Raw genomic sequence first — 23,601 nt, forward strand, 5'->3', positions numbered from 1 at the left:
TAACCTGAGCTACATATCAAGGCCCTCTATTTACAAAAAAAATTTTAAAATGAGGTGGGCGCAATGACTACAAAAAAATTAGGTGGCTGCAGTGACAGACACAGCAGGAGGTTGAGGCTGCAGTGAGCCATGATTATGCCACTGCATTCTAGGCTGGGTGAAAGAATAAGACCCTCTCTGAAAAAAGAATTTAATGCTATAAATTTCTTTCTAAGCACTGCTTTATTTGCATCTCAAAATTTTAGTGTGCTATATTTTTATCTTTATTTAGTTTGAAATATTTTCTAATTTCTCATGCGACTTTCTCTTTTACCCATGTGGTACTTAGAATTGTGTGATTTAATTTCCAAATTTTTGTGTGGTGTTTTTTTAAAATTTGGTTGGTTGCTTTGTTTTGCCCCTGATTCTGTTACTGATTTCGAGTTTAACTTTATTATGGTAAGAGAATATACTTAGTATGATTTGAAAACTTACAAATTTGTAAATGCTTTTTTAATGGTCCAGAATATGGTTTATCTTGTAGAATGTTCCATGTACACTTGAAAAGAATGTACATTCTCTTGTTCTGTAAATTTCAGATCAAGTTGTTTGATAATATTGGTCTTCTATATCTTTACTGATTTTCTGCTTCTATCTGTTACTAAGACAGGAGTATTGAAGTCTTCAAATATGATCGTGGATTTATCTGTTTCTCTTCATTTCTATTAGCTTTTGCTTTATGTATGTTGAAGCTCTTTGGTTAGGTACCTACATGTTTAGGAGTGCTATGCCATGGTGAATTGACCTTTTTAATCATTGTGTAATATCCCACTTTATTCCTGATAATATTTCTTGTTCTCAAGTCTACTTCATCTAATTTTAATATAACCATTCAGTTTTCTCTTGATCAGTGTTTCCATGGTTGTGTCTTTCCCGTCTATCCTTTTAGTTATAGCCTGTGCCATTCATTTGAAGTGGACTTCTTACAGATGGCATATAGTTGTATCTTTTTAAAAAACTCTAGTTTGACAACCTCTGTCTTCTAATTGGCGTGTTTAGACCAGGGATTAGCAAACTTTTTCTGTAAAGCATCAAGTAGTACATATTTTAGGCTTTGTGAGCCATGTGATCTTAATTTGTACTTCTTACCTCTGCCATTGTAGCCAGATTCTCTGATCCATTCCTCTGTCCTTTGCAGTCTACTATTTTCTTTCTTTTATTTTATTTATTTATTTATTTTTTGAGATAAGGTCTTGCTCTTTTGCCCAGTCTGGAATACAGTGGCGTGATCTGGGTTTGCTGCAACCTCTGCCTCCCCAGTTTAAGCAATTCTCCTGCCTCAGCCTCCCAAGTGGCTGAGATTACAGGGGTGTGCCACCACGCCTGGCTAATTTTTGCATTTTCAGTAGAGACGGGATTTCACCATGTTGCCCAGGCTGGTCTGGTACTCCTGACCTCAGGTGATCCACTTGCCTTGGCCTCTGAAAATTCTGGGATTATAGGCGTGAGCCACTGTGTCTGGCCATTTCCAGTCTATTGTTGATCCCATCCATATTTAGTAAATATCTGAAGAATTTACTACTTTAGATATTATATTTTTCAGTTCTAAAATTTCCAGTTGGTTTTTTTTTATAGTTTCTGTTTCTCTGCTGAGGACATTCATTTATTTGAGGATTTTTTACCTTTAGGCCAGGCACAGCGGGTCATGCCTATAATCCCAGCACTTTGGGAAGCCCAGGTGGGAGGATCACTTGAGCCTAGGATTTCCAGACCAGCCTGGGCAACATAGCAAGACCCTATCTCTATTTTTTAAAAAATATTTTTCAAAAAGTATGTTATCTTTAGCTTAGAGAACATAGTTAGAGTAGCTGCTTTAAATAAGTCTTTGAATGTTCCAGTATCTGAGTGATCTGTGGGTTGGGTTGTCTTTTCCCTTGGTAATTGGTCAGAACTTTCTGTTTCTTTGTATGTCATATAATTTGGTTGTATGCTGGACATTTTGAATATTATAACTTGAGAATCTGAGTCCTGTCAAAATCTCTGAAGAATGTTTGTTTCTTTTGTTTTAGCAGAAAGTTAACCTATTTAGATTCACTCTGAAAGTTCTGTTTTTTTGTTGTTTTTGGTTTTTGATGATGGTTCTCATTTTAGCTGAGTTTTCAAAGCCTTTACAATGCTGCTTTGGCTATATCCTGTGTACACTGAGTTCAGGGGTGAGCCTGGGACTTGTGCCATTTATACATAGGATTAACACCTCCCTCAGCTCTTTCCTCTCCAGTGTTCCTTTCACATTCTCTTGCAAACAGACCCCCTTTTCCTGGTCCTCTGTCAAGAAAGACAAGGTTTCTCTAGAGTTTTGGCTGCATGTGTTGCATGTGTGGCTGCATGCAACACTGCATGTGTTGCCACCACATAGTTCTGTGTAACTTGGGCTTCTATCAAAGGAAAGTAAGAGCAGAAAAGGCAGAACAGCATAACCAGGTTTCCCCCTATACACTTCAAACCACTGGAGTCCCTTTTTCTATTTGCTCTGGCCGGAAAGATGGGGTTTTAACTGCCTTTGTTGCCACCATGCAGTTCTGCAACTGGGGCTGCCTTAAAGGCAGGACCAGGAAAGAAAAAAGAGGAGGTAAAGAAAAAAAGGGGAGACTTTCCTGTACTTCACTACATCTTAGCAGCCTCTTTTCCTGGTCCTCTGGCCAGAAGGACAGGATCTCTCTAGAAGTTTTTGCTGCTTTCCGTTCACTTGCTATTGTTTACATTTTGTAGTCCTAAAGTAGCTGTTTTTTGGTGTGTTTTGTCCAGTTTTTGTTGTAATCAGTGGGTGATTGACGTCAGAATGCACTTACTCTAACATGGCCAGCATCAGATGTCTCCAACATTCCTTTTAAAATTTAAAATGTTAATACCCCTGTTAAAGAAATTTTTTGTTTTTTTTTGAGACAGAGGCTCACTCTGTCACCCAGGCTGGAGTGCAGTGGCACGATCTCAGCTCACTGCACCCTCCACCTCCCAGGTTCAAGCAATTCTCTGCCTCAGCCTCCTAAATAGCTGGGATTATAGGCACCTGCCACCATGCCCGGCTAATTTTTGTATTTTTAGTAGAGATGGGGTTTCACCATCTTGGCCAGGCTGGTCTTGAACTCCTCATATCGTGATCCACCCACCTCAACCTCCCAAAGTGCTGGGAAGAGTAACTCAAAACAAATGTGTGAGGTAACCTAAGCATGATACTACCTTTCAGCTAAGCTGTCTCCAAATATTTTACATCTTCATACTGATGAGTTTAGACATATCATTGTAATTTTGTTCTTGCTGCTGTACTCTCTCTTTTCTTACCCTCTTCCCTTACTCCTTTTTTTTTTTTTTTTTAGACAGAGTTTTGCTCTTGTCACCCAAACTGGAGTGCAGTGACACCATCTCGGCTCACTGCAACCTCCACCTCCTGGGTTGAAGTGATTCTCCTGCCTCAACCTCCCTAGTAGCTGGGATTTCAGGCACCTGCCACCATGCATAACTAATTTTTGTATTTTTAGCAGAGACAGGGTTTTGCCATGTTGGCCAGGCTGGTCTTGAATGCCTGACCTTAGGTGATCTGCCTGCCTTGGCCGCCCAAAGTGCTGGGATTACAGGCATGAGCCACCGCGCCCAGCCCCCCTCTTTCTTTATTGTAGACCAAACCAACTTTTCTTCATACTTCAAGAAAGAAGTTTGTATACATGTTACTACAGCCTATGGTTTCATTCTTCTGTGGGCCTTATAATTATGATAATATATTGTTTCCAGAACTCAGTATATCGTGTTAACTAAGCGCTCTGATGCTTTAATAAGCATTATTAAATACTAATTAATGTAAAAAGGAACCTCTTACTCATATGTAATTATAGCTCTAAAATCACTGGAATTAGATGATTATCAGCTTTCATGTGAAAAAAAAAAACTCTATAGAAACAAGTTTTAAGAACTTCAAAGATATTGGGTAATGCAGCAGTTTACTGTGGAGCCAAAATCTGAAAACATCTCAAAACTCTTTGGACTGTTAGAATTGGTGCTTTTAGGAAGGTAGACTATTGGGTCAAAGATGAAAATATAAATGTGATGTATTGTCAAAACTGCTGTTGTCAGGCATGGCTCAATATAGATTATCTCACTCATTTTTATCTCTTCTGTAGGAATGCCATGTGTCAGATTCTTTATAGAGGTATGATTATCTGTGGCTTTGTCTATCACTTTACTCTACATTTAAATAAAATGTAGGGGGCCCTAGCCAGAACAATCAGGCAGACAAAGAAGATAGAAGGCGTTCAGATTGGAAAGGAAGAAGTAAAGTTGTCTCTGTTTTCAGATGAGATGATCTTATACTTAGAAATACCTAAGGACTCCATCAAAAAGTTATTAGAACCAATAAACAAATGCAGTGAAGTTGCAGGATACAAAATCAGCATACAAGTATCAGTTGCATTTTTATTTTTATTTATTTATTTATTTATTTATTTTTTGAGACGGAGTCTCACTCTGTCGCCCAGGCTGGAGTGCAGTGGCCGGATCTCTGCTCACTGCAAGCTCCGCCTCCCGGGTTTATGCCATTCTCCTGCCTCAGCCTCCCGAGTAGCTAGGACTACAGGCGCCCACCACCTCGCCCGGCTAGTTTTTTGTATTTTTTAGTAGAGACGGGGTTTCACTGTGTTAGCCAGGATGGTCTCGATCTCCTGACCTCGTGATCTGCCGGTCTCGGCCTCCCAAAGTGCTGGGATTACAGGCTTGAGCCACCGTGCCCGGCCCAGTTGCATTTTTATACACTAACAATGAACTATTTGAAAAAGGAACTATGAAAACAATTTCATTCAAAATAGCATCAGAAAATAAAATAAAATACTTGGGCATAAATTTAACCACGGAGGTAAAAGATCTATGTGCTGAAAACTATAAAACATTGATTAAAGAAATTGAAGAAGATATAAGTAAGGTATTCTGTGTTCATGAATTGAAAGAATTAACATTGTTAAAATATCCATGCTACCCAAAGTGATCTACAGATTTAATGCAATCCCTATCATAATTCCAGTGGCATTTGCTATGGTTTGGGCATTTGTCCCCTCCACATCTTGTGTTGAAACGTGATCCCAGTGTTGGAGGCGGGGCCTGGCGCGAGGTGTTTGGGTCAGGAGGGTGGATCCCTCATGCACATCCTGGTGGTAATGAGTTCTCTCTCTATAATTTAACTGGAGAACTAGTTGTTTAAAAGAGCATGGCACCCCTCCCCTCTCTCGTCTTGTGACATGCTGACTCCTCTTCCCCTTCTGCAATGATTGGAAGCTTCCTGAGATCCTCAGATTCATGCTTCTTGGACAGCCTGCAGAACTGTAAGCCAAATAAACCTTAATAGAAAGAATGATCCTAAAATTCATATGCAAGCACAAAAGGCCCTGAAGCCTGGGTAGTTTATAAAGGTCATTAAAGAGGTTTAATTGGCTCACAGTTCAGCATGGCTGGGGAGGCCTCAGGAAACTTAAAATCATGGCAGAAAGCCAAGGGAAAGCAAGGCACCTTCTTCACAAGGTGGTGGGAAGGAAAAGTGCTGAGTGAAGAGGGGAAGGACCCCTTAAAAACCATCAGATCTCGCAAGAACTCACCATGTAGCACACCTGTAAACCCAGCTACTCGGGAGGCTGAAGCATGAGAACCACTTGAACCCTGGAGGCACAGGATTGCAGTGAGCTGAGATCATGTCACTGCACTCCAACCTGGGTATAGAGCGAGACTCTTGTCTCAAAAAGAAAAGAATAGCGTCAGGCATGGTGGCTTAAGCCTGTAATCCCAGCGCTTTGGGAGGTCAAGGTGGGCGGATCACTTGAGCTCAGGAGTTTGAGACCAGCCTGGGCAACATGGCAAAACTCCATCTCCACAAAAACAATATAAAAATTAGCAGGATTTGGTAGCTCACATCTGTAGTCCAGCTTCTCGGGAGACCGAGGCAGGAGGATGACTTGAGTCCAGGGAATGGAGGTTACTGTGAGCTGAGATTGCACTACTGTAGTCTAGTCTGGGTGAAAGGGCCATACACTGTCTCAAAAAGAAAGAGAGAGAGAGAGAGAAAGAAACAGGAGAGTGTGTTGTAACTGTTGTAAGGTTGGATATTATTTTGTGAAACTGTTTTGTTTTGTTTGTTTTATTTTTTTGAGACAGAGTCTCGCTCTGTTGCCGGACTGGAGGGCAGTGACGTGATCTAGGCTCACTGCAACCTCCGACTCCCTGGTTCAAGCGATTATTTTGCCTCAGCCTCCTGAGTAGCTGGGATTATAGGCATGTTCCACCATGCCCAGCTAATTTTTGTATTTTTAGTAGAGATGGGATTTCACCATGTTGGCATTGATCTCCTGACCTCGTGATCTGCCTGCCTTGGCCTCCCAAAGTGCTGCAATTACAGGTGTGAGCCATTGCACCTGGCCTGTTTTGTTTTTAAGAGAGAGGGTCTCTAGGCTGGGCATGGTGGCTCATACTTGTAATCCCACCACTTTGGGAGGTCGAGGTGGGAGGATCACCTGAGCCGCAGATTTCAAGACCAGCCTAGGCAACATAGGGAGACTCCATTTCTACAAAAAAATTTTCAAATTAGCAGGTTGTGGTGGTACTTGCCTGTGGTTTCCCAGTTACTTGGGAGGCTGAGGTAGGAGAATTGCTTGAGCCCGGGAGGTGGAGGGTACAGTGAGCCATAATTGCACCACTGTTGCACTCCAGCCTGGGTGAAAGATAAGACCTTGTCTCAATTTTTTAAAAAAGGGTTAAACTGTTTAATCTGATTATAAATTATAAATATCTAGTATGTTCTCTATTCATGAAATATAGCAAAGGTAAGCATTTTGGCCTTGAAGCATTTATGTTTTAAGTGACAAATATGTTACTGTAAACTGGGATTATCAACTGGCCAAGTATCATTTACTGCAATTCAGAGTCTCCCAACCTCCGTATTTCTAGAACTGAATTTAGACTGAAGGATGTGCCTCTTAAACTGCTCTGCCCTTTTGGTTTCTTGCTGGCAATTGTCTGCTGATATTTTATAAAGCTAAAAATTTTCTACTCAATTTGTTCCTTATTTGAAATTTTTATATCAACCTAGTTATAAACTAGATGAATTTGATTGCAATTATTTTCATTGTTACTGCTTTTCATTTGCCTATTTTCATCAGAATAAAACAGTGTATTTTCTGGTGAGATTGGCATGAATTTCTCAGAGGAATATTTGGAGATGGTGTCCCTTTGGGAATATGATTGCTTTCTTGCATGGTGATTTGCTTCCACTTCCCAGGTTTTGAGAATAATAGGCAGTCAGAAGGTCAGCATGCCAAAGGCAGAAGACATTTGGGAATTTTTTCATCATGAACTTTAAGTTGAAGGAGTTAATGATTGGCTGGATTACAATATAGAAAGTGGATGTCTTTACAGTAAAGTAAGTAGAGCTTGAAATACAAAGAATGGAAACTCCTACATGAAAATGTTTATAGGGGAAAAACATATTTTCTCTTTATGGTTTATTCTGCTCTAGGAAAACACCACCAAGCGAGTGAAACACATGATGTGATTGCATCAGACAAAGCAGCAGAAAAATCAGTTGTCCATGAACATGAGCACAGCCACGACCACACACAGCTGCATGCCTATATTGGTGTTTCCCTCGTACTGGGCTTCGTTTTCATGTTGCTGGTGGACCAGATTGGTAACTCCCATGTGCATCCTACTGACGGTGAGTGGCTCCAAGGCTTTCTGGGCAGTGCAATACATTTGCAGTTTAGAAGTTAAAAATGATCAAATATTTTAGTCTGTATCAGTGGCCGTATTTAGTGCTAAAACTCTTGTCTTCCTTGGGTTCTAGTGAACATTTAACTAAGTGGGGAGAGCTAGTGAGTTGTGGCATGTGGCACAAATAAGAGTTTATTGGTTTATTACTTTGCTTAAAGCTGCCACATTTGGTTGAGAGTCTAGGGCAGAAGTTCTTAACTTAGTTTTTTGCTATGGAGCCCTTAGGAAGTCTAAAGACTGTGGACCTTTTATTGGAATATTGTTTTTAAATGTATAAAACATAGTACATAGGATCACAGAGAAAACCACCTATGTTGAAATACAGTTACTAAAACAACAGAACAAATTTGTGATATAGTAATGTATATCTTTATCAGTGCATTAAATAATGAGATAATACATTTAAATCCTAAGCAAGTTAGAGTTGAATTTTATTTTCTAGGACATTAGTATGCTAGCTATTACATAATAATATGCTTGGCTTAAGAACATTAAATTATGAAGTAGTCTGTAACAAGGCAACATGTCTGTCAAGTTAAATATCTAGTTGATTTTGAGTTTTTGTTTTGTTGGTTATTGGTATAGAAAATCTTGGATTTACAAAGGTATTTTCTTACAAATGTACCTAAACGCATTTGTAGCTTGCTTTTTAAGGAATCATAAGCTTCTCTAAAGGACAGCTAGAATTCCCCAAGACTTTTCAAATTTAACTCCAGTCATAGTTACTATTTTGTTTTAAGATCAATGAATTCATCTTTGGCTAGGTCAACATTTTTCATACAATTTATATTTATAAAGGATTCTGATACATGATACACATTGATCCCATGGTGATAGAAATAAATTTGAGAGTTATAAAACTTCTCCAAGGATTGATTTGTAGACATCTTTTTTTCAGATATGTCAGCAGGGAATTTTGCAGATAGGAAGTATTGGAAAGCGGCATAAATATCTTGGTCCCCAGTGGGAGAGCCCTGTGCCTGTCGCTGTTTGGTGGCTGAGTGGCTGTTAGATGCAGAGCTACTTGATCGTTGTCCAGCTCTGCCACATGAGCATCTGCAGACAGGAAAGCTGTAGTCATGCAGCGTGGCAGCAGTTCTCTAAGTCCTTAAAGTAGTGATGAGTGAAAACGACAATTTAAAGATAATCTACAACCGTAAAATAACCTGATTAGTCTGATTTCTACTGGGCAGTAAAGATAGTGCTGATACTGTTTATGGTTTATTGTCTACATTCATAACTAGAGGAAATGCAGGGCCAGTTGCAGTGACTCACCTGTAATTCTAGCACTTTGGGAGGCCAGGACGGGCGGATCCTTTTGAGTTCAGGAGTTTGAGACCAGCCTGGGCAACATGGCAAAACCCCATCTCTACAAAAAATACAAAAATTAGCTGAGCATAGTGGTGCGTACCTGTAGTCCCCACTACTAGGGGGACTGAGGCGGGAGGAATGCTTAAGCCCAGGAGGTTGAGGCTACAGTGAGCTGAGGTCACGCCACTGTACTCCAGCCTAGGTGACAAAGTGAGACCCTGTCTCAAAAATAATAATGATAATAAAAGTAAAGGAAATGTGGCCAGGCGTGGTGGCTCATGGCTATAATCCCAGGACTTTGAGAGGCTGAGGGGGAAGGATCACTTGAGATCAGGAGTTCAAGACCAGCCTGGGAGACGTGGTGAGACCCCATCTCTACAACAACAAAAAAAATTACCCAGGCACGATGGGGCATGCCTGTAGTTGCAGCTACTCAGAGGCTTAGGTGGTAAGATTACTTGAGCCCAGGAGGTTGAGGCTACATTGAGCCACGATCACACCAATGCATTCCAGTTCAGCCTGAGCAAGAGAACAAGATCCCATCTCAAAAAAAAAAAAAAAAAAAGATAAAGGAAATGCTAAATTTCAGAGGTTAGTAAAAATAAAAATGCATTTTTTTCAAGTTAAAGTCAAAGACATCCCCTGAATTCTACCTGTACTCACCTCTATAGACCCCAGGCTAAGAATCTTTGGTCGACAGAAAAATCTGCAGAAAAGCAGGCAAAAAACATGAACAGATAATCACAATAAGATATTAAAATAGCCCTTAAACATATAAAAAAATGTTCAGTTTCACTTGAATACAAATCAGAGCTATGCTGAGATACCATTTCTTACCTGTAGGCGAAAGTTCAGAAGCTTAACAATACACCCAACTGGCAAAGCTGTGATAGAATAGGCACTCATATATTGGGGTGCCAATGCAAAATGGTACAATGCCCATGGAGAGGAATTTGGCAATATCTAACAAAACCATATATGTATTTACCCTTTGACCAAAAATCCCACTTCTAGGGATTTACTCAAGTATAGCTCCAATATGAAAATACATATGCACAAGATTATTCAATGCAGCATTATTTATCATTGGAAAATACTTAAATGTTCAGTCATGGAGATTGGCTGAATGAACTATGGTATGTACCATAATGGAGTACCATGTAGCTGTAGAAAAGAATAAAGATTCAGGCGGAGCACAGAGGCTCACCCCTTTAATCCCAGCATTTTGAGAGGCTGAGGTAGGTTGATTACTTGAAACTGGAATTCAAGGCTGCAATGAGCTATGATCGCATAACTGCACTCCAGCCTGGGTGACAGTGTGAAACCCTGTCACTCTAAAAAAAATAATAAAAGAATAAAGATTCAGGTATCTGTGAACTGATAGGGAGAGATTCCCAGGAGGTATTGTTAAATAGAAAAAAAAAAGCAAAAAATGTAATGATCATCTAGCGTATATTATGTTTTGTGTAAGAAAGAAGGGGAAATAAGAAAAACATACAGTTGACCCTTGAACAATATGGGTTTGAACTGTGTGAGTCCATTTATACATGGATTTTCTTTCAATAAAAGTTACACCGAGTGTGCCTGCCTCTCCTGCCTCCCCTTCCACCTCCTTCACCTCTTCTACCTCTGCCTCCCTTGAGACAGAAAGACCGACCCCTCCTCTTCCTCCTTCTCCTCCTCCTCAGCCTACTCAGTGTGAAGATGATGAGGATGAAAACCTTTATGATGATCCACTTCTACTTAATAGTAAATATATTTTCTCTTTCTTATGATTTTTAAATAACGTTTACCTAGCTTACTTTTTTGTAAAAATAGAGTATTAATACATATAACAAAATATATATTAATCGACTTTGTTATCATTAAGACTTCTGATCATCAGTAGGCTATTAGTAGTTAAGCTTTTGGGTAGTGAAAAGTTATATGTGGATTTTTGACTGTGTAGGGGGTCAGCACTCCAGCCTCCACATTGTTCAGTGCAGTGGTCAACTGTATCTACTTAGCTTTACAAAAAAGAAACAGAAGAACTGGCTAGCAAACAAAAGATATTTATTAACTGCATGGGGTGGGGTGGAGGGTATGAGAGGGCAGAAGGTTTGGGGAGCACATGATATTCCCTTGAGCATGCCTTTTTGGTATAGTTCTGACTTTTGGAAACATGTTAATATTCTACATATTCAAAAAATAGAATGAAACCAATACAGATGGGAGTGCTAACTCCCATACAACAGATGAATTGTATTTCAAATGAATAATACAGTCACACTGAAGGGATTTAAAAAAAAACTAATTCAAGTAAATTATGAGTATAGTATTTGACTGTATATGTTTAGTCTTGGGTAGAGCTGGGAGAAAACTATAAACAAATACTGAACTCGTTGTTGTTATTGTTGTTTTGTAATGGAATGGGCAAAACTGTTCTGAAGCTGCTTTAGATGTTTTATAGGATTGAGTAAATGGGTCGTGTTGATGTTGGTGGAGTCAGGGTTCTAAGTGTGGAAGAAGGAACACACAAGTATGGAGTGGAGCAAGGCAAGAAAGAACCTCTATAGGGATGGATTGGAATTGGAGGTATTGGACTCAGGATTTCTAAATGTATTTGTTTCTGTATATATATTTGTATATACATATATGTACATATAGATGTCCTAGCTGTGTCTGGAGATGGGGCCTAGAACTAAAGACATCCCACTATCATGAGCATGCCGGGGCTCTTCAGAGAAGAATCAGGACTGATTCTAGGACAGGGGCAGGGTAAGTACAAGTGAGCTTAGAACGTCTAGTACTGAAAAAAACAGAAGGAAGGAAGAAGATGGGAGCATGTCATAGGATATAGGAACCCTCTTAAAAGAGTTCCCACTGGCCACATCTGGGATAAGTTGAACACCAACATAATTAAGAACAGTAATAAAGCATAAACCATTCAAAAAATGGGAATCTGGCCGGGCGCGGTGGCTCACACCTGTAATCCCAGCGCTTTGGGAGGCCAAGGCGGGTGGATCACATAAGGTTAGGAGTTCAAGACCAGCCTGACCAACATGGTGAAACCCCATCTCTACTAAAAATACAAAAATTCACCAGGTATGGTGGTACACACCTGTAATTCTAGCTACTGGGGAAGCTGAGACAGGAGAATTGCTTGAACCTGGGAGGTGGAGGTTGCAGTGAGCCAAGATTGTGCCATTGCACTCCATCCTGGGAGACAAGAACGAAACTCCATCTCAAAAAAAAAAAAAAAAAAGAAAAAGAAAATGGGAATCCATGAGCCCACCTGATATATCATATATGTGTTATATATTATATAATATATAGTATATTATAATTAATAATACATATATAATATATAATATACTATTATATTAATTATATTATATTAATATAATACATATATGTAATGTTATATATAATATATTTTTATATATATATTATATATATGGGGAAAGAGAGAGCACACATTTGCTTATAGTAGAATGCTTAATGCCAATTGTTAAATGTAGAAAGAGTGCTGGAGTTGGAAAAATACTCACTTTTGCAACCCTCAGTAAAGGTTGACTCAGGTACACATCATCAATGAATGTTAAATGTAGGGGGCAAATTTTTATTTCCTTATTGGCTTCAAGGGGAAAGAAGTAGCTAAATGAAGAAATCAGGTGATACCTTGATTGGATAGTCAAAATTAAGGTCACAAACATTCTGCTTTTGATACGGCCAAGTAAGTTCTCAGATCAGCCACCTTACAGGTAACTAAAAACGCTGGACAGAATTCAAAAAACCACAAGCTAAAGACAGTGGAGAGCGACCCAAAGCAAGCAAATTCTGGAGGGGAGTCAGCACTTGGAACAGGGTGCATTTCCTATTTTTACTGCTTTTAGTAGTCAGCACCCTGTGGACAGCTAAAGCTCTGATAGAAAACTCAGTCTTTCTAGACCGAAGAACCAGGGGACAGAGTTCAGGAGTTTCAATGGTTACAGCACTGAAAATAAGGGAGAATCCTAGAAAGAAGAGAAACTCACCCCCAAATTCTGTATATGAACTGCCTCGGTCTCTAGCTGACCCTGAACCGTGCTTTCATGGGCAAACTCCAGGTAACTCAACTGAAGATAATTATGAAATAAACTGGGCTGGCTGCAGTGGCTCATGCCTGTAATCCCAGGACTTTGGGAGGCCAAGGTGGGTGAATGGGTTAAGCCCAGGAGTTTGAGACCAGCCTGGTCAACATGGCAAGACGTTTTTTCTACAACAAGTACAAAAATTAGCTGGGTGTGGTAACCAGCGTTTGTAGTCCCAGCCACTTAGGAGACTAAGGTGGGAGGGTAGCTTGAGCCCAGGACAGGGAGGTTGCAGTGAGCCAACGAGCCAAGATTGTGCCACCACACTCCAGACTGGGCAACAGAGGGAGGCCCTGTCTCAAAAAACAAAAACCAAACAAAACACACACACACGCACACACACACATGCACACACACACAAAATTAAACTGAAAATTGAGCAGCAACCCAAAAGACAGTTTGCAGTTTTAATCCAACCAAATTACTTAAAGCAAAACAAAAAAGTCACTCTTTGGAGGAATATAACAAAATCTGACTATCCACGAGATAATGTTGGCAATGTCCAGGATATAATTCAAAATTAACACCACCAGTGAGCAGCAGATGTACATCCTGCACCTCTAGATGTGATACCCTGAGAAGCATCATCACCTTTATAACAGTTCATCCAGGAACCCATAGTCTAAGGACATACACACAAAAGTTTTTTATCACTAAAAAAACAAGAAAGGAAGAGAATATATTATCCAAAAATGGCAATGACATAAAAGTCAAAGGGAGAGAAAATGTTCCGGATGAAAAGAGACTAAAGAGTTACAACTCACTGAAATGTGTGATTCTCTACCTGAGCCTTCCTGGAAAGGAAACATGCCCTGAAGTAAGTACTTATTGAGCAGTTGACAAAATTACAATATGCAAGAAAATTAGAAAAAGTGTCAATGTTGATAACTGTACTGTGATTATGTAAGAAAGTATCTTTTCTCTTAGAAAATACACATTGAAGTATCTAGGGATAAAGAGTTTTTTGATGTGTGTGTGCTACTTACTTTTAAATGTTACGGAAAAAGAATGTGTGTGTGTACAGAGAGCATGAGTATAAATGATGAAGCAAATGGGGCAAGATGTTAGTCATTAGGTCCATCTGAGAAAAGGATGTATGAATTTTTTATAACTATTCTTGCAACTTTACCGAAGGTTTAAAATTATTTCCAAATTAGGGTTTAAACAAATTATGGGATTGAGCTTAAAACAAAACAAAATAATTTTGGTCTAGAAGGGTTTTTAATCTCCTTGTATTTACTATGTGTTAATATTTTTTTCTGTAGAGTTATATTTTTTAATAAAATCTTATCTTGGAAAGTTGATATAGGAATAAGTGGTTTTATTCATATGCCTTATTCCAAACAGCAGATGAGAAGCACCGTTGGGTGGTATTGGACTCTGGCTGTATTACATAGTTGGCCACACTGGGCTCCAAGACATTTTTCTTGTGATTCTTGCCCGTTTCAATTTAAAGTAGGCTGGGCGTGGTGACTCACGCCTGTAATCCCAAGCGATTTGAGAGGCCAAGACGGGAAGATTGCTTCAGCCCAGGAGTTTGAGACCAGCCTGGACAACAAAGCAAGACCCTGTCTCTACAAAAATCTTAAAAATTAGCTGGGCACGGTGGCATGTGCCTGTAATCCCAGTTACTTGGGAGGCTGAGATGGGAGGATTGCTTGAGCCCAAGAATTCAAAACTGCAGTGAGCTATGATTGTGCCACTGTACTTCAGCCTGGGTGACAGAGGAAGACCCTGTGTCTTAAAAAAAGAGAGAGAGGCCGGGCGCGGTGGCTCAATCCTGTAATCCCAGCACTTTGGGAGGCCGAGACAGGCGGATCACGAGGTCAGGAGATTGAGACCATCCTGGCTAACATGGTGAAACCCTGTCTCTACTAAAAAATACAAAAAACTAGCTGGGCGAGGTGGTGGGCTCCTGTAGTCCCAGCTACTCGGGAGGCTGAGGCGGGAGAATGGCGTAAACCCAGGAGGCGGAGCTTGCCGTGAGCAGAGATCCGGCCACTGCACTCCAGCCTGGGCGACTGAGTGAGACTCTGTCTCAAAAAAAAAAAAAAAAGAGAAAGAGAAACAAGGATGGTCGAATTTCACACTTGTGAACCTATAGTTGAGGGAGTTGTAAGTTTCTCCTACCTGACCTTATTCATGGTCAGGACAGTGTTGTGAGTTCAAGAACAGACAGTAACTGCAGAAGGTAATGACCTTTTCTGTTTTCTGATCCTGGGAAGGGGTGAGTGGCTCTAGTTTCCCTCTGACATCCTGGTTTTGTGTGTGTGTGTGTGTATGTGTGTGTGTACATATGTGAATGTTTGCTTATGCGAGAAAGGAAGGGGACTGGGCACAGTGGCTCACACCTGTAATCCCAGCACTGGGAGGCCAAGGCGGGTGGATCATGAGGTCTGGAGTTTGAGACCGGCCTGGCCAACATGGTGAAACCTTGTCTGTACTGAAAATACAAAAAACATTAGCTGGGCGTGGTGGCGGGTGCCTGTAATCCCAGCTACTTGGGAGGTTGAGGCAAGGAGAATCACCTGAACCTGGGAGGCAGAGGTTGCAGTGAGCCAAGATTGCGCCACTGCACTCCAGCGCAGGTGACAATGCAAGATTCCGTCTCAAAAAAAAGAAGGAAGGGAGGAAGAAAGATATCCTGAGCCATCTGTACTTTCTTAGAATCCTTGATCTGCCAAAGAAAAATGTGGAAAATAATGAAATGGTCACTTCACTTCTATGTGTTTCGAAACATGTATGTAAATGTAAACATGTTAAATATGTAAAATAAAATTTTTCCTCCTCAGTAAGTTGAAAGAAATTTCCATTTAACAAATGATTTTTTTTAAAAAAACCTGATTCTAAAGATATATATGGTGATTGGCAGGCCAGGCACAATGGCGCAGGCCTGTAATTCCAGCACTTTGGGAAGCCAAAGTGGGAAGATGACTTGAGGTCAGGAGTTTGAGACCAGCCTGGACAACACAGCGAGACCCATCTCTACAAAAAAGTACTTTAAAAATTAGCCAGGCATAGTGGCACTTGCCTGTAGTCACAGCTACTCAGGTGACTGAGATGGGACGGAGAATCACTTCAGTTCGAGGCTGCAGTGAGCTATGATCGCACCATGTCACTCTAGCCTGGGCAACAGAGCAAGATTCTGTCTCTAAAAAAGTAAAATGTATGGGCCCAGTAGTGCCCTGTAATCCTATACAGAGAATTAAATGTAGCTTGTGTTCCTTTATCCTTCTTCCTGTTTTATCTCTGAAGTCATTGTTTTTGCTGGCTTTCATGTGTGATGACCTGGTTTTACCTATTTTCTACAGAGTTTTATGGATTATAAAATGTCAATAAAAGTATATTAAATTTATGCTAAGTGATGGTCTTTATAGGTTTATAAAAGCTTTCTAATTTTAAAGCCTCTAATTGTTTAAGATCCTAAGTGTAACTGGACGATAAGGCTTTGTATAAAGAAAAGGCCAGAGCCAGCTTGCACATAGTGTAATTTGACGGTTCCTTCCAGTTCAGGGTAACATTGAGCTATTTGCTGGCTCAGAGCGATTAGGGTCTTTAGCTTCCCTTCTTTGCAGTGTTTTAATAAGAAAATATCATTTATTAATAAGAGGTAATATGTCACTTTACTTCTGTACTTTTTCCACTGTAAACCCCTTCCTTTTGTGTGCTGGACTCCTAAGAAGATTAAATCCCCTGTAACTTACTTGACTGATGTTCATCTGTCATTTTACCTGGCATTCTGATGTCTGCATCTTTTAACTTTATTTATTTATGTTTCCTATAATAGCAGTAACATCTTTATTTAATACACACAAATACTTTTCTCACTCTTCAGCAAGGATTTGTTAAGTAACTGTTGGGTGCCTAGTGCTGTGCTCCATTCTGTCAGACATGTTAAAGGAAAAGAGAGGTAGAAAATTTAATGCTTTAGCGTTTACAGTCCATCTGGGGATATAAAACATTTAGGTGAAAATGGCTTTCTATATCTGAGGTGGTAATATAGAAGAACCTTTGAAGTAGCGTGTGGAGACTGCCCGCATAGATCACTAGGTCTAGGCAAGGGGAGAGTTGCTTTGAGCTGGAATCCGTTTTTTTAATTTATTTTTTATTTTTATTTTGAATTTGTCTTGAGACAAGATCTTGCTCTGTCACCCAGGCTGGAGTCCAGTGGCATGAGCATAACATGTTGCAGCCTTAAACTCCTAGGCACAAGTGATCCTTCTGCCTTAACCTCCTAGATACCTGGGACTACAGGCATGCACCACCACACTTGGCTAAATTTTAAAAATTTTGTAGAGATAGGGTATTGTGATTTTGCCCAGGCTGGTCTCAAACTCCTGGCCTCAAGAGATCCTCCTACCTCAACTTCCCAAGCTGCTGAGATTACAGGTGTAAGCCACCATGCTTAGTCTTCAATTTTTTATTCTTTCTTGAGGTTCTGTAGTTAGACTTTGAATGATGTCCAAGTTTTGGGTTAACAAGCTGGTAAGTTCAGTATGTGCCAAGAATTACAGGTGAGGAGACTTGGGGAAAGGAGAATAAGAATATTTTGTTTGATGGTGTTAAGCAAACTGGTTTAACTAGACTGGACGTTGAGAAATAAGTTGGAACTAGTTGATAAAGGGCTTAAGAACCTACCTAATATAGCAGTTTGCCCTGAATTTGAAAAGCAGCAGATTCTTAACTGGTAACTGACACATCAGAAAGGTGGTGGGTATTTTTGTTTGTTTGTTTTTGAGACGGAGTTTCATGCTTGTTGCCAAGGCTGGAGGGCAATGGCGTGATCTCGGCTCATTGCAACCTCTGCCTCCTGGGTTCAAGCAGTTCTCCTGCCTCAGCCTCCCAAGTAGCTGAGATTACAGGCTCCTGCCACCACACTCAGCTAATTTTTGTAGTTTTTAGTAGAAACGGGGTTTCACCATGTTGGTCAGGCTGGTCTCAAACTCCTGACCTCAGGTGATCCACCCGCCTCAGCCTCCTAAAGTGCTGGTATTACAGGTGTGAGCCACTGCGCCCGGCCAAGGATGGTGTTTTCAAAAGATGAGTCTGACACAGATGTGTAGGATGAATTATATTAGGGAAAAATGAGAGTAGCGAACCTGTTGCTAATTTAGGTTTGAGTGATGAAAATTTAGGTTAGGGTGATGGCAATACAAATGTGACAGATGTTAGAATGAAGATAAAGTTGCAGGATGCCAGGAAAGAGATAGACAATGACAGTTAGATAGGTCTGGAAAGAAATGATCAGAGGCCATAGAGCACTTGCCTTGGAATAGTAGAGGAAGAGGATTAAGGAATAGGAGGAAGTTGGGGCCGTTGGGGGTTACACATTTCAGTGATTTTCCTGTTAAGGTAAGGCTGAGTCAGATGAAGAGTTCCCTCTTAGCCACCTCTTCAGGACACGGAAATCTTCTAAGGGTTTGAAGCAGAAAGAAAAAAGATAGTGGCTCAGTGCGGTTGCTCACGCCTATAATCTCAACACTTTGGGAGGGTGAGGTGGGCAGATCATTGGAGGTCAGGAGTTTGAGACCAGCCTGACCAACATTAGTGAAACCCTGTCTCTACTAAAAATACAAAAAATTAGCTGGGCATGTTGGTGCCTGCCTGTAATCCCAGCTACTGGGGAGGCTGAGGCAGGAGAATCACTGGAGATGATTCAGGAGGTGGAAGTTGCAGTGAGCTGTGATCAAGCCACTGTACTCCATCCGGCATGGGTGACAGAGTGAGACTCCATCTTAAAAAAAAAAAAAAAATTAGAAAAAAGATAGCAGTGAGGAAAATAATAATCTACTTTAAGAGCTTTCACTTTCTGTTCTGGAGGTGAAATTCTTTCACCTCTAGACCAATGTTTGAACAGTTTCTGTCTCACATAGCTTAACACTGTCTTTCTCATTTTCACTTTAGATCCAGAAGCAGCAAGATCTAGCAATTCCAAAATCACCACCACGCTGGGTCTGGTCGTCCATGCTGCAGGTAGGGTTGGATTGCAGTGGAACTTCTTTGTTTTCTAAACACTAAGGTCACACAGGGGAGACCTTAGTGTTTATATTTCAGGGACTGTCCTCATTGAATGCTCTTGGACTGGCCTTTGAGGAAAGCATTTCTTAATGAAGTCCTCTGACACAAGCACCACCAGCCTGGTGTGCTCAGTGTCATGGGTTTGCAAGCTAAGAATGGTGTCTATACTTTTTAATGGTTTAAAAAAAAAAAAGAGGAACATACTGTAGCACTTGAGAATTATATAATTCAAATTAAGGAAGTTTTATTGGAACACAGCCTTGCCCATGTTATTTGTGTATTGTCTGTGACAATGAATTCGATTAGGGAAAAATGAGAGTAGGGAACCTATTGCTAATTTAGGTTTATTTGAGTGATGAAAATTTAGATTAGGGTGATGGCAGTAAAAAATGGAGAAAGACAAATGTGACTGATGTTAGAATGAAGATAAAGTTGCAGGAAGCTGAGGAAGAGATAGACAATGACAATTATCCATCCCTTTGTTTTTGTGCAACAGTGGCAGAATTGAACAGTTGCAAGAGACCAAATAACTGCAAAGCCTAAAATATTTACTGTCTAGCTCTTAAGAAAAAGTTTGCTCTTTTCATTCTTGGCTCTAGAATGTCATCTGTAAAAGAGCCGTGGCACTTTTGTCCTGAACAGCTCTGTTACCTGTTTATACACAAAGCACTGTTTAAGCAGAAGTGGTATGCAGTGGAATGCAGAGGTCTCAGCATGGCTGACAGGGTACACCTTAGAATCATAACCCAAACCTAGTCCTAGTAATAGAGTTCTGTCAGTGGCAAAGAAAGGCATGTGAAAGGTGGTACACTGTTACCTGGCCCTTTCTAAGTGTAATATTCTTTTCTAACAAATTTCATTCATTCAACCTACGTTTACTCATTATGTAGTAATCATCCATATAGAGTTCTAATATCTTTATTTTCTTTGTTTCTTTGTTTCTTTTTCTTTCATGCTTTCGTTCTTCCTTTCTTCCTTTTCCTTTTCCTTTCCTTTCCTGTCCCGTCCCGTCCCTTCCCTTCCCTTCTCCTTCCCTTTTCTCTTTCCCTTTTCTCCTTCCCTTTTCTCCTTTCCTTCTCCTCCTTTTCTTTTCTCCTTCCTTCCTTCCTTCCTCCCATCCCCTACCTCCCTCCCTCCCTCCTTCCTTCCTTCCTTCCTTCGTTTCTTCCTTCCTTCCTTCCTTCTTCCTTCTTGTCTTTCTGTCTGTCTGTCTGTCTTGTCTGTCTTGCTCTGTCACCCAGGCTGGAATGTGGCGGCGTGATCTCGGCTCACTGCAAGCTCTGCCTCCTGGGTTTAAGCAATCCTCCTGCCTCAGCCTCCCTTGTAGCTGGGACTATTGTCTTGCTTTACCTATAAGATTAAGAGTTGCTTCCTTTGAAATTCTTCTTTGGTATTTCCCTTGTTATAATTTGATTAACTAATCAATGGATTTTTGATTAGTTGGAAAATTGAATGTCAGTTTTCCAATAACAACAACAACAACCAAAATAACTAACACTGAATACTCTGGGCCAGATGCTAAGCTCTTTATCTAAGTTATCTCATTTAATCCTCATGAAAACCCTGAGAAATACATACTTTATTGAACACATTATTTAAAGATAAGGCTGGCGTTTAGAAAGGTTAAGTAACCTTACTAGATCCAGCTGGACCTGACTGTAAAGCTCACACTCTCAACCACTACGCTGTTATTGTTGTTGTTGTTTATAGTATTTTATGTTTCCTTGTTTCCAAATACAGCTGATGGTGTTGCTTTGGGAGCAGCAGCGTCTACTTCACAGACTAGTGTCCAGTTAATTGTGTTTGTGGCAATCATGCTACATAAGGTGAGCAAAATTCTGGTGTAAGGTTTGGTATTGAGTGTATTCATAATTAAAATTTCTCATGGTGGTTGTGTTTTTTCTGGAATGGGAACATTTTCTTCATTTCATAATTGCTATTCATTTTGGAGAATTGAATAAATCTGTTCATAGCTTCTTGTTCCCATTTTCTTAAGCATTTACTTGAGGGGTTTCTTTTTTTGTGTGTAGTCATATACACAAACTGTCAAATTCTCCTCAGACTTTTATATTTCATGGTAATAATTTTTGTTCAAAAGTATTTTTCTTTTCTTGACTGTTTCTCTTTTTTGCTATCCAAGAAACACACAAATAGGATCTTTTGTTGGCTTAGAACGTTAATTCCTAAGAGGCATAGCTCAGCATTGGTACTCTGCCTGGTTTTGTTTTTTGGGTTTTTTGTGGGTTTTTTGTTTTTTGTTTTTGCGATGGAGTTTTGCTCTTGTCACCCTGGCTGGAGTGCAGTGGCATGATCTCGGCTCACTGCAACCTCCGCCTCTTGGGTTCAAGTGATTTTCCTGTCTCAACCTTCCAAGTAGCTAGGATTACAGGTGCCCACCACCACACATTTTTGTATTTTTAGTAGAAACGGGGTTTCACCATGTTGGCCAGGCTGGTCTCGAACTCCTGACCTTAGGTGATCCGCCCACCTCGACCTCCCAAGGTGCTAGAATTACAGGCGTGAGCCACTGTGCCTGGCCTTTTGTGAGTTTTTCTTTGTATGAGAACTCATAGTCAAATGGCATATACTTCTTGATATAGAAGTAATCCATACTTCTAGAGTGATAATAAGAGATGATTTTTTATTTCCAGGCACCAGCTGCTTTTGGTCTGGTTTCCTTCTTGATGCATGCTGGCTTAGAGCGGAATCGAATCAGAAAGCACTTGCTGGTCTTTTCACTGGCCGCACCAGTTATGTCCATGGTGACATACTTAGGACTGAGTAAGGTAAGCTAATCTATTCCCAGCTATCTAAACAAGTGTCTTGTGATCTCTTAGAACTTATGGTTTCTTGGATTGAATTTTTCCAATACATTACTCTCTCAAACTAAAGATAAAATTAGGAGTAAAAACTGTACAGGGTAAATATCTTAATTCCAATTTGTCCTCTTTGTAAATTTAGCATTTCCTTATTCATTTGGTTTGAAAACTTCTTCCCTGTTAATCAATTCCAAGAATATTTGCATAAATATGATAGCCCTTCAATATTTAAAATAGTGTAACTTAACCAGCCATGCTAGTTTCATTTGACAGATATCTAATAAGTCAAATCTGTCCATATTTAATGTGAGGTAGACACATGAAGCATGAGTAACAAGCGATGTAGCAGCTTTGAGAAGAGCAGCAGCTGGGCAGAGATTGCTGTCAAAAGTTTAAAAAACTGACATTGATTACTGAAGTGATAGAGTAATCTGTTAAAGGGAACAACATACTGCTCACTGAAAGAAGAGAAGGCTCTTCAGGTAAATGGAAAGGGTTTTTATAACACACTGTTAGCAACCAAGATCATCAAACCCTTGCTTAACAGGAACTTAGCCATTCTTGGTCTCATTTTTCACATGTGCCTCTTCTCCCAGCTCTCATGTCCCCAGATAGCAACTGTACAGTACTTTCTATTGAATACTTTGTACTGAACATAGCTTTAGACCTGAGGTAACATGTGCTCTTCCGTCTCCAAGCTGGACCTTTCCGTGCCTTATAATCCTGTCTGGGCTGTAGTTCTTAGCAACAACCCTCCACATTTTACCCAAATGTCAACTGGCAGGCAACTAGAGGAAAATCTTAGAAACAAGCTGACTCAGGGCTAGTTGATGGGAACTGCTTTCCCCAACGCCCTCTCTAAAGGTCATTGATTCTTCTGAGTGTCAGTCAATTCAGTATTTGGCAGTAAAACCCATATTAATAGGAACATGTGAAAAATGAGATAAAAAATGGCTAACTTCCTGTTAAGCAAGGGTTTGTTGATCTTAGTTGCTAACAGTGTGTTATAAAAACCCTTTCCACTGGGCACGGTGGCTCACGCCTGTAATCCCAGTGCTTTGGGAGGCCGAGACGGGTGGATCACGAGGTCAGGAGATCGAGACCATCCTGGCTAACACGGTGAAAGCCCGTCTCTACTAAAAACACAAAAAAAGAGCCAGGCATGGTGGCGGGTGCCTATAGTCCCAGGTACTTGGGAGACTGAGGCAGGAGAGTGGCATGAACCCGGGAGGCAGAGCTTGCAGTTAGCTGAGATTGCGCCACTGCGCTCCAGCCTGGGCGACAGAGCAAGACTCCGTCTCAAAAACAACAACGACGACAACAATAAAAACAAACCCTTTCCATTTACCTGAAGAACCTTCTCTTCTTTCAGTGAGCAGTATGTTGTTCCCTTTAACAGATTACTCAATTACTTCAATAATCGATGTCAGTTTTTTTAACTTTTGACAGGAAGATACTGATAATTCTGGAGACATGGAGTTACTTGCTGCATCTATGGCGTGTCCTTTTCTTAAAATTTTAATTAATTGTCTTAGTCCATAGGTCTACTTTTTTAATAGAAAAGG

General features: G+C 40.3%; 1 protein-coding gene across 4 annotated transcripts in view; it reads left to right on the forward strand.

Moving 5' to 3' along the window:
* SLC39A9 (solute carrier family 39 member 9) overlaps positions 1–23,601 on the forward strand; it is a 65,658-nt gene that overhangs the window by 36,811 nt on the left and 5,246 nt on the right. For all 4 annotated transcript variants that reach the window (XR_012090990.1, XM_007987113.3, XM_073011111.1 and 1 more), the window contains exons 3-6: positions 7,523–7,720; positions 19,104–19,172; positions 20,958–21,043; positions 21,869–22,003. Coding sequence is in view for 3 of the 4 variants with exons in the window: in XM_073011111.1 (XP_072867212.1) it covers positions 7,523–7,720; positions 19,104–19,172; positions 20,958–21,043; positions 21,869–22,003 (488 nt within the window). In the remaining variant the exon portion in view is untranslated. The remainder of the gene's footprint in view (positions 1–7,522; positions 7,721–19,103; positions 19,173–20,957; positions 21,044–21,868; positions 22,004–23,601) is intronic.

This window comes from Chlorocebus sabaeus, chromosome 24, assembly GCF_047675955.1.
Source record: "Chlorocebus sabaeus isolate Y175 chromosome 24, mChlSab1.0.hap1, whole genome shotgun sequence".
Lineage (NCBI taxonomy): Eukaryota > Metazoa > Chordata > Mammalia > Primates > Cercopithecidae > Chlorocebus > Chlorocebus sabaeus.